The 12,169-nt window shown below is 43.9% G+C and overlaps 1 protein-coding gene across 1 annotated transcript; it reads left to right on the top strand.

The window, feature by feature from the left end:
• Positions 1 to 1,855: 1,855 nt before the first annotated feature.
• LOC310788379 (proton channel OTOP2-like) lies at positions 1,856 to 10,093 on the top strand (the record flags this gene model as incomplete). Its single annotated transcript, XM_083649942.1, has 6 exons — positions 1,856 to 2,177; positions 7,587 to 7,723; positions 7,835 to 7,893; positions 7,975 to 8,084; positions 8,577 to 9,370; positions 9,923 to 10,093. 6 exons carry the CDS (start codon positions 1,856 to 1,858, stop codon positions 10,091 to 10,093), a joined length of 1,593 nt encoding a protein of 530 aa, XP_083506068.1.
• Between the last annotated feature and the right edge of the window lie 2,076 nt (positions 10,094 to 12,169).

Raw genomic sequence — 12,169 nt, 5'->3', positions numbered from 1 at the left:
ACTAAAATGTTAAACCTTCAGAACCCATAACAGGATTGATGGTTGGGGACATAGTGTCACCTACTGGTCAAGAAGGAAATAAGCAGTCTTCGAAATGCAGTGTAAAAAAGTGTCCCTCCTGGGAATTCCACCAAAATTGACAATCTGGACCAATTCCTTCAATTATAAGTTTTGAGCTGTTAAAGGAAAATCCAAGCCTGTAACATCTGAATGGTCTTGCCTTAAGACTTAACACTTAAGGCTTAAGTGTTGAAATAAATACTTTGACATCAGTGATTGAGATTCCCTTTGACTAAAAGCATACAGCCCATGGTACTGTGACCAACACAAGGCTTTTCAATATATATTTTCAGGATAATTTAAGGAAAATACAACTTCGAACATCAAGTATTGTATATACAGCATACCCAGCTCGAGCTTAAGACAAAATCTAGTCATATAATTTACATAAAAACAGTCTGTATAGTTTGGTATTAAATATGTTTTCAAAGTTCTATTCGGTTACATTGTCAGTCACATAACTACAACCATACGTAACAGAAGATAAGTGTAAGTTCACTTTGAAGCATGGCAAATAATGACAATATGAAACCAATGCGCCATTCAAGATAGCTATACAGACTTCCATTAAGACAGCATCATATTTCTAACACCAAGGCTACTTGAAACAATATTTTCACTCTCTTTTACACTGTCTGGAAAATAACCATTAGCAAACACCAGTCTCAGTGCTTGGAAACACATTCTGTGGTCTTGAGGTCTGAGGAAATGTACTGTTTACAAATACCGATCAATCAATCATCTCCCCTCTTCATCTGATGACGCGTATGGATGACTCTCCGACCAGTTGGTGGTGTAAGGGGCAAGCGTTATGATGATGATTACGAGGCAACTTAAACACAGTGAAGTTTACTGGGGAACCAGCAGATAACCAAAGCGAACAGGACTCCTGGAGCTGACCAGTCCCATTTTCAGTCGAAAAAAATAGAACCTCCCTGTCTACATCCTCTGGATCTCAAAGAGGCGGACATCAGTGTCATACCAGATAGGCGGGTCCACGTTGCTAAAAAAAAAAAAACACGATCTTAATGTTCATTCATTAGGCAAAGATTACAGTCTGCATAATGCTCAGCTCTCATGCCTGACTTGGTGCCGCGTCTATGTGCCGACAGGCCGCAGTGCCGACAGGTCGCAATGCCGATAGCCCACAAGCAGAACCAGCTGAGCGAGGCGGCGTGCAGCGTGTCGGTGGAGCTATACCTCTCCCAGCCCCCACGCCAAACTTAACCTCCCCCCATGCCTAAACCTAACCTCCCCCAGACCCTAACCCAAAACCTAACCTCTCCCAGCCCCCACGCCAAACCTAACCTCCCCCCATGCCATGCCTAAACCTAACCTCCGCCAGACCCTAACCCAAAACCTAACCTCTCCCACCCCCACGCCTTAACCTAAGGTCGGCATTGCGGGTGGTCGGCATAGCAGGTGGTCGGCATAGCGGGTGGACCCCGCCTGACTTACCGCAAGTAGACCACACCCCACATGTAGGTGCGGAACCACATGGCAGTGCCTGCGTTGGCCTGATACTTCCTGATGAGGATGGGGTGAGGAACTGGCAGTAGGCCCACTAGGGTGCCATGCTGGAGGAACTTCAGAATCTCCGACTCATCTGCCAAGCCCCTAGAGGGAAATTAATAGGAGAAGGACAACTTCAAGAAATGTAATATAGAAAGGTTATGAGTCAGCGAATCCAGTAACACATCAACGACAGCCAGTGGATCCTTGTTCCTGCTGTGCTGACCCAGAAGGATGAGAAGTGATTACATACTTGTCGATGCAGATTGAAACAGCAGCTCCCATGGAGAACATCCATCACTTGCCCAGTCCACCCATGCTTGCCCGTCCTCTCAGTGTGGAAGCGGTGACGGAGAGGACCCACCACGGTGGCGGATGGCTCCTGTCTGGCATCATCTGTGTCAACATCTTGATCCTAGGTTGTGCTCTAGTCAGTGGCAGTGCCTTCAACAGCGTGGCCATTACTGCTGTCCACCGACAAATCTTCCTCCTCATTCTCCTCCTCCTCACCATCATCTGGATGCTGTTTTACACTGTCTTCACCTTCCGAAAAGACGAAGCTGGCCTGTACAAAGACAGCCATGCAGGACCTGTGTGGCTCAGAGGTGAGACTGTCCTGAAATTTGCAGTTATAGATGAGTGACATTTTAATCCTGTGTTTAAGTGCAACGTGTAATGGCGTTGTGTTTGGTGGTATTTGCAGCAACCCATGTTAAGGGCTTGCCCAGGGGTGGATTCGAACTGCCGACCTTCGGCTTGCGAGGCGGACATGCTAATCACTGCGAGAGCTAGCTCCCTTGATGGAGCTGATTAATGTGTCTTTATACTGGGGGAGTGAGTTTAACCAACTTACTCGCTACCACTCGGGACTCACGAGCAGGGACGTGCAGAGAACATTAGAGGGGCAGGGGCTCAAATTCCTAAAAGGGCACTACAGCCGCCGTCCGGAGGGTGGTGGCAAAAATTTGAGGCAATTTAAAGGCCAATTTAGGGGTATAACTCATTTTAAATATTCCGATTTTAACCAGATTTAGAGGAATATCTCATTTTAGGATGAGACTTTGACAAACATACATACCTGATTCACGTTGACTGACTGATATATCTGTCAGACTGTGTGCGCCTGTGCTGCTGCTGTCCGTCTGCATGGTTGCTCTGGCTGAGTGGAGTGCGCACTGCTGGAGTGGGTGGGGACGGCCACGTGCGTTTTTGGGTTGGTGCCTTCAGGGGCGGTTTAGAAAAACACTGCTCCATGCAGAGGCCTATTACAAATGGTGCATTCAAGGCCAAGAGAGCTCGGAAAAGGCATTTCTCTTTGAATGCTGCCTTCAGTGATGGCATGGAAAGGGCAATTTCCATACAAAGCATCATTAGAAATGCATTCATGGTCAGGAAAGGGCACTTTTTATTTTATTTTTTCATGTGTCTGAGCTGTTTGTTTTGTTCATGTTGTTAAGGTTCTTTGTCTTGCGGATGGTTTCTTGCATCCAAATAAACAGACTGGATCCACAGCTTTCTTTAGCCTGTTGGCGTATTTATTTTCTCTTTATATTTTCTTTCTGCATTCAGTTCAACTGAGCCCGCTCTGACACTCTTTTTTCTCTCTGACGCTGTGCGTCACTCCTCCTATATATATACTCTTGCCTCTGCGTGATTACGTCAGAGGCCGTAAGACATATGGTGGCTCAGAAGGGTCTATACAGTGCAATACAAAATACCTGTAAGGAAATTCACTTATACAGACATCTCTTTATGAATGTTAACACCCCCACTCGAATTGAACTTACTGGGGTTCACCAGGAAACAAACACATTTTTCTTTCTTTTACAATATGGACAAAACAAAACAAAAACACACTCCGTGCCCTGTGCATTCTAAGTGCCAAACATGTCCTGACTAAACCTCTTTAGTTTTAGCTTAGTCGCTGGCTTGGTCATTAGATCTGCCACCATCTGTTCTGTGGGGCAGTACTCCAAAACCACTCTTCCACCGTTTACAATTTCCCTGATGAAATGATATTTTATATCAATGTGTTTACACCTTTGTCTGTGTACTGGATTCTTGGCGATTGCTATTGTGCCCTGGTTGTCTTCAAAGACTTTTGTTTGTGCATATTGACAGTTGTCCAAGTTCACTAGTAACTGCTCTAAATAGAGGCACTCCTGCATAGCTGCTGCTAGCGACATGTACTCTGCCTCACATGTTGACAGAGCTACGGTCTGTTGTTTTCGTGTCTTCCATGAAATCAAACCACTTCCCTTGCTTAAGGTGACACAATAACCTGTAGTGCTGCGCCTGTCTGAGGCATCTGATGCCCAGTCAGCATCAGTGAACACTCTTAGTCCTAGACTGTTTGTGTCATCTCTTTTGAAGGTTAGTTCCTGGTCTATTGTACCTTTTAGATACCTGAGAACATGTCTCACTGTTTTCCAGTGTTCTTCAGTTGGCTCAGCAAAATGTCTAGATAAGTTGCTGATTACATAGCTCAGGTCTGGCCTGGTGCATGTGGACAAATAAAGCAAACTACCCACTGCTTCTCTATACTCCTTGGGGTCTTTTAACAGTTCGCTATCTTCTGAATACTCCAGTTTGGGTTCACATGGAGTTTCTCTTACTCTGCACTCCTTCATTCCAAACCTCTCCAAAATTTTCTTGACATATCTGGTCTGAGACATTTTGACTTGCCCTTCTTTCTGGTTGAAATCTATGCCTAGGAAATGATTTAGTCTTCCCAGATCCTTCATTTTGAATCTCTCAGTGAGCATTTTCTTTACATTTATCAATATGGTCTCATTGCTAGCTGCTATAACTAAGTCATCAACCCAGATCAGTATGATTACTTTTTCATTCTGGTTCTCTTTTGTGTACACACAGTAATCTGCTGGATTCTGTTTAAAACCGTTATCACATAGACAAGCATGTAGCAATGTGTTCCAGTTTCTACCAGACAATCTGGTCCAGATTGTTTAAGACCATATAGTGACTTCTGTAGTTTACATACAAGTTTTTCACCTGTTGTCGACTTTTTCTCAAACCCTTCAGGTTGTTCTATGTATAATTCACAATCGATAGGTGCGTGCAAGTACGCTGTTTTCACATCCATTTGGTGCAAAATCAGACTCTCTTGTGCAGCCTTCTGCATAATCACCCTCACACTAGTCATATCAGCGGTTGGTGAGAATGTCTCTTCATAGTCTGTCCCTTGTTTTTGGCTGTAGCCTTTTGCTACATACCTTGCTTTGTATTTTTCTGATCCGTCTGTATCCGTCTTGAGTGCGAACACCCATTTCCCCCCCACTGCACATTTACCCGGGGGTAGTCCTGTAAGGCTGTAGGTCTCATTTTCCTCAAGTGACCTCATTTCATCTTTCATCGCGTTTTTCCATTGCTTGGATTTTGTGGATGAAATCGCGTCTTGGTAGGACTGAGGGGTATCGCATACCGCTCTATAACAAGAGTCTATGCATATGTTCAATCGCGCCTCAGAATCCTCCATTTCAAATTCCTGGTAGCGAGCAGGTTTTGACCTGTCTCTACGTGGGTACCTTCTTTCAACAGTCTTGGTAACTTTACCTGGCTGGTCATCATCAGTCTGTTCAGGTAAAGTTCCGGTACCAACATCTTGTATGTCATGGTCATTTTCATTCACAGTGTTTTCATGGTTGATGTCACTATCAGTAGTTTCAACCTCTGGTACTTCTACTGGTATCAGTACACTGTTGTCAACCTCTGTGTTTGACTCTGTCTGAGTCCCCCTTTCTTTAGCTGCCTTACTTGAGAACTTCACTAGTCTACAGTATGTTTTTGAACTTTTTCTGTCTCAGGGTAGTAAACCAAATAGGCTGGACTATTTTTATCATATCCGACAAAAATTCCTTGGTCACATCTGGATTCTAATTTTCCTTTCTCTTGTTTATAGGCAAAACACTCAGATCCAAACCTTTGTAGTTTTGACACGGAACTTTCCCGCTAAACTAGTCGCCGTGCTATTTTGCTACTTAGCCAAACTTTTCCGCTAATAGCCTATAGCCGCCGTGCTTCTTTGCTAACAACACGCTGACCTTTTTCTCGAGGTTAGCTCCTTAGCACCGGTTAGCACGTCCACCCGTTTGTTTACGCTATGCGGTAAACTTCTTCTTCGAGTTGTCTGCTTACTCGGGACCTGGGCCCATAACCTGTTAAGGTTCTTTGTCTTGCGGATGGTTTCTTGCGTCCAAATAAACAGACTGGATCCACAGCTTTCTTTAGCCTGTTGGCGTATTTATTTTCTCTTTATATTTTCTTTCTGCATTCAGTTCAACTGAGCCCGCTCTGACACTCTTTTTTCTCTCTGACGCTGTGCGTCACTCCTCCTATATATATACTCTTGCCTCTGCGTGATTACGTCAGAGGCCGTAAGACATATGGTGGCTCAGAAGGGTCTATACAGTCAATACAAAATACCTGTAAGGAAATTCACTTATACAGACATCTCTTTATGAATGTTAACACATGTGTTGTTGGAATGAAAATGAAAAATGTATTATAATAAAAAAAATAAAAAAATAAAAAAAAATAAAAAAGGGCACTTTTTACAGACTGAAAAAAAGGCAGGGGCTCAAGCCCCCTTTCATGTCTATGTGTGCACGCGCCTGCTCACGAGGACTCAACATTCATTCGGTTACACTGATTTTCAACGAGCTTTCATTATATTACGTTGGTATACCGGTATATGCAAATGAGCAATGTTTAACTTCCCTCCATCTTGCCTGGACCGAGAGAGCTCCCCGTTCATTCGCAGAACTTCCTGGTCCTAATGACATCATTATGACATCATTTTGGCCCCCACTGAGAGGATTAGAGAGGCATGGCAGGATGAACTTGGTGTTGATTTATCACACATTATATGGGACATGAGTTTGTCCAGTCTTGCGCAGTTAACAGCAGACACCAGCTGATCCAATTCAAAGTTACTCACCGTCTTCACTATTCCAAATTGAAACTGCACAAGATTTACCCATCTGTCTCACCACTATGCGAATGCGATAGGTGCCAGGTGTTAGAGGGTACACTGTCACACGCTTTTTGGCTTTGCCCTTTAATATCCGGATTCTGGGCCAAGGTTTTCGACTGGTATTCTAAGGCCTACAGAGTAACTCTTAAGACGGAGGCAGAACTTGCCATTTTCGGCTGCTCGGAATCCTCCTTACATCTCCCCATGGCTGTGCAGCAGTCCCTGACACGGGGGATGATTGTCGCCACAAGACTAATTTTGAAAGACTGGAAATCCCCATCTCCACCCTCCTTTCAGCTATGGCTGACAGACATGGTCTCAGTGGTGCGTATGGAAAGACTCAGGTCTCTGAGGACTAACTCAATCAGGAAGTTCTTGACCATCTGGGACCCGTTTCTGGAATACCTGGGTGAGGTCAGAAATGAATAATTTACACATCCTTATACACATATTTTGGTAGGTTGGTAGCACTATGTTGAAATGTTTGTTTGTTTCTTGTATTTTGTTTCTCTTTCTCTTTTTTCTGTTTGAATTTGTTTGTTTATTTGTCTTGTCTTTCTTTTCTGTTTGTAGTAATTTAACACCAAAACTTCTACGGTCGACTTGATGTGGGACTAAGTTTACGTGGTGGGAGAAAACTTTCTTTTTAGATCGCATTGCATTGCATTTGTGCATGCAACTTATTTGTAGAACATTTGTTGTGGATTCTGTCACGTTAGTTTGCTGCTGTTTTGTTTTGCTTTTTGCCTGGGTGTACTGTGTGCACCCAATTGTTGATGGGAGTGAAGTGACGTGGAGTCTGAAATGAAACAATAAAAAAAAAGATTCAATAAAAACATGACATCATTTTGGACCATGATGCTCTGCGAATGAACGGGGAGCTCTCGGATCAGGCACGATGGAGGGAAGTTAAATGTTGCATAAAGTACTGATTGTGTCATGCACACTGTGATATGAAGCTGGTTGAAAATGGGCAAAATGGCCCTTTAATAACCTATGTTTTGTTTGTTTGTTCCTGCAGCTGGACTTGTGCTGTTCGGCCTCCTCAGTCTGATTATGGACATTTTCAAGATTGCCAACTATGTGGGCTATCTCCATTGTGACTCTGCTGTCAAAGTTGCCTTCCCTGTTGTGCAAGCTGTGTTTTTGTTTGTCCAGGTTGGTGCATTGAAAAACATTTACACTCGTGTACATTAAAGAACATGCACTGGCTTTGACCCGACCGTTTCACTGAATTTGGGAAAACCTCTAAAACGTGTCTGTTTTTAGACATACTTCCTCTGGATTCATGCTAAGGACTGTGTGCAGCGACACATGAATTTCACACGGTAAATTCAAGATACAAAACGTAACGATTGTAGTTTTGTTTCAACCTTGCTGCACACTCATTGTTTGTTTCACTTTTTCAGGTGTGGGCTTACTCTGACCCTTTCCACTAACTTGGTATTGTGGATGGCTGCAGTCACCGAGGAGTCGGTCCACCAGACTGAAATCCCTGAGAATGTCACAGGCGTGCACAGTAGGGATGCAGCGGTATACCATTTGAAGGTATACCGCGGTTTGAAAACGTCACGGTATCAAAACCACTAAAATTTGCCGTCATACCTTCCCCACAGTATCAGCTGTTTCCCCAAAACAAAGTGCTCAGGTCGCTTGCAGAGTGCAGCTTACGCGGCCCCTCCCCCTGGCCTACCTAGACTAGCACAGTAGAGAAGAGCCGCAAGGACCCCCTGAACTTTCCCCCATCTAAAAAAACGACATCGGCTGTATGGGAATATTTCGGCTATTGTAAAAACACAAATGGTCCGCAATACCGCGATACCGGGAAACCGTGGTATTTTTGTCCAAGGTTATCATACCGTCAAAAACTCATACCGTTGCATCCCTAGTGCACAGAGGTACTGTATCTCCACATGAATCATCTCTCATCAACGTCATTCATGCCGTCACTTTCTGGAAGGACTAATGAAAATAAACTTGGACTAAAGTGCTCCGCATCTTCTCATTTCAGCCGGCTATGGATCTGACAAGTGTAAATGCAGTCACACGGCGTGTGAGACCTTCACAGTGGCCTTCTACTACCTGTACCCCTTCAACATCGAGTACAGTCTCTTCGCCTCTGCCATGGCATACGTCATGTGGAAAAACGTTGGTCGAGTAGTGGAGGACCACGCCCACCACGTTAAGTTCCGTCCAAAGGATGTGTTTTTTGGACCTGTATTAGGAATAATCCTGGTAATTGCAGGTCTAACAACCTTCATCTGCTATGAGGTCGGCATACTAGCAGAACAGGAGCAGAAGCGACACAAAGCCCTGCTGATTCACTTCATAATGAACATAGTGATCGTGGCCCTGATGTCTCTCTCCTCTGTGGTCGGCTGCGTGGTCTACAGGCTGGACCAGAGGGAGCACGTCTCTGAGAAGAACCCCACGCGCAGCCTGGATGTGGGGCTGCTGGTGGGGGCGTCGATGGGACAATTCATTATCAGCTATTTCACTATTGTGGCGGTGGTGGCGACCGGAGCCAAGGGCTACCTGAACGGCCTCAACCTGACCTGGGCGATCCTGACCGTGGTGGAGCTCGGCATGCAGAACTACTTCATCATCGAAGGCCTGCACCGGGAGCCCTTCCACGTGATGCAGGAGGCGGCGCTGCACACAAACGCTCACAATGTCCAAGGTCATCTGGAGATGAGCGTCGATTCAGGAAGCGTCAGCGTCAGACACTTCCTGCCTTCAAACCTCAGTTGGAAGAGAAGGGTCCTGAGGGAAGTCTGTGCATTCTTACTGCTAGCCAACATCATTGTAAATCCAATTTACCTTCTTTCATTTGATTGAGATTCACTTGAGATTCACTTGCATAACTTATGTTTCAACAATGGCATATAGAGAGGCAAAGTGAACATCACTTCCTGCTTCAGCACTGTACCAGAGATTTTGATCCGCCATTTATTTTCCCATAGACATTTAGTAAAATGCTTATAAAAATAGTTTTACTTGGTCAAACCAAACGGTTCAGATATGTTTAGAATCGGGATAGAACATAGAATATTTCACTCTGACCAAAACTTTAAAACACATCGAAAGAAATTTCTTTAAATACGCAGTTTTTTAAGTTTTGGTCTCCTGTCTCCGGTTTCTAAATATATCTGAACCATTTGGTTTGACCAAGTAAAACTATTTTTACAAGCATTTTACAAAATGTCTATGGGGAAATAAATGGCGGATGAAAATCTCTGGTACAGTGCTGAAGCAGGAAGTGACGTTTCACTTTGGATCTCTATTGCCATTCCTGTACATGTCATTTCTATTAAGTTCAGTCCTAAATTTGTCTTGATTGTGTTTTTGTTCTGACAGCTCTGGATCATGCCGGCGTTTGGCGCTCGTCCCCAGTTTGACCACTCCATCGAGACCCGATTCTACAAATTCACCATGTGGGCGGCCATTGTGAATATTGGACTGCCTTTTGGAATCTTTTACCGCATGCACTCGGTCGCCAGCCTCTTTGAGGTGTACTCGATCTCTTAGATGAACATATTTTAAAATGTAGAGAATTTTATTATGCTATTGGGTGTCTATTTAATGGCTAAATCTTAAAGGGCCACTTTTTGCTGATTTTCAACCCAGCTTTATCGGTAGTATGCATTAACAATGTTTAACTTCCCGCCATCTTGCCTGGACTGAGAGCTCCCCGTTCATTCACAGAATTCCCTGCTCCAAATTATGTCATTTGGAGCAGTTTTTCCATGGTGTCACAATCACTACTATTACCACTATCATTATTGTTCTCTACCTTCACAGAACCTCCTGGACCAAATGGAGGGAAGTTGAACTGTTCATTTGCATACTACTGATTTTGTAATGATACAAAGTGGCCCTTCCCAGCGAGCACAAAACGTTTTTTCAACGTTGATTTTTAGTTGAAATCTGGGTGATATTGGGTTTGAACGTCTAAGACCTAATTTCACCCTCTTTTCAACCGGCTAAAATGCGGTTACAACGTCAACGTGTAAAAAAACACAATTTGGTGCATCATATTGTTAAAACATTTGTTGTAGCTTGGAATAGAGGCAATATTGATAGTGTGTGAATTGGCATTTGTCCATTTTATTGTGTAACTGAGAGTTGAAATCTGGTCTATACGAAAACTACATTTCAACGCATTTTATGTCACATGAAATATCATAAATATGGGACTATATAGGCTATGTGGTGCCAGCAAAAAGCTTCCAGGACACAACTATGGTTAATAGTTTAGCGCAATACTATAAAATAATGAATTCAGTTCCTGCAACAACGCAGTAACGCAAGTACTTACTTGCTAGCTATACTAACCGTGACTGACTAGACTAGACCAAAGCAAGTCTGCACCGGTCTGCACCAAGTGCGGAACATTAACCTCTGAAGCCATAGGCTACAGCCTATAGACAACACACACACACACAACATAATTTTAGTCTGTTACATTAATATAATAGTCTCGTACACACATCACATAAAATAACTTGTCCTCCGATGTCGACAATCATGTAGTCTACAAGTTGTGTGCGAGATAGAGTATATATGTGCCCAGCTCTCTACAGAGTATAAGAAAATATATAGCTCAGCGCGTAGAGCGGAGCGGACTGGCTTGAATGTGGGAAAGCGGGGTTCGAATCCCGTGTGCGCTGCTGAACTTTTAATTTAATTTCCTGGTGAAATATGGTCTAAATCTGAACGTTCAATAAACGTCTGCAAATAGTGGGTGAAAAAACTTTCACTTTCAAACCTTCCTTGCACGTTTTTTCAACGTTGACCCTAAACGTTTTTTAAACGTCTTTTCAACCGAAAAATGCTCGCTGGGTTAAGTATTGTTTTTACGTTTCACATTTGTTACAAGAATAAATTTGCTGGAACAGCACACATGACTTGTCAGTACAGTTGTTGATCCGTACCCCCAAAGCGGTTTCATTCCCACATGCTTTGTTACATAAGTTGGCCATGTGTTCATCTGATTTTACGACTTGCTAGATGTACTTTGCGTTGCGTATAACTGCAACATATTACAGGTGACACATTTATGGTAATGGAGAGGACATGGATGGAAATTAATAAGTCTCTTACACATCTCATCAGCGTATTCTCAGTGCTGTACGGGCAGGACTGTGATGTATTCTCAGTGCTGTATGCGCAGGACTGATGTATTCTCAGTGCTGTACGGGCAGGACTGATGTATTCTCAGTGCTGTATGGGCAGGACTGTGATATATTCTCAGTGCTGTACGGGCAGGACTGTGATGTATTCTCAGTGCTGTACGGGCAGGACTGTGATCTATTCTCAGTGCTGTACGGGCAGGACTGTGATGTATTCTCAGTGCTGTACGGGCAGGACTGTGATGTATTATCAGTGCTGTACGGGCAGGACTGTGATGTATTCTCAGTGCTGTACGGGCAGGACTGTGATGTATTCTCAGTGCTGTACGGGCAGGACTGTGATGTATTATCAGTGCTGTACGGGCAGGACTGTGATGTATTCTCAGTGCTGTACGGGCAGGACTGTGATGTATTCTCAGTGCTGTATGGGCAGGACTGTGATATATTCTCAGTGCTGTACGGGCAGGACTGT

This window comes from Poromitra crassiceps, assembly GCF_964638095.1.
Source record: "Poromitra crassiceps genome assembly, chromosome: 13".
Taxonomy (NCBI): Eukaryota; Metazoa; Chordata; class Actinopteri; order Beryciformes; family Melamphaidae; genus Poromitra; species Poromitra crassiceps.
Note: the sequence above shows the minus strand (reverse complement) of the source record. Positions and strands in the feature narration are given on the sequence as shown.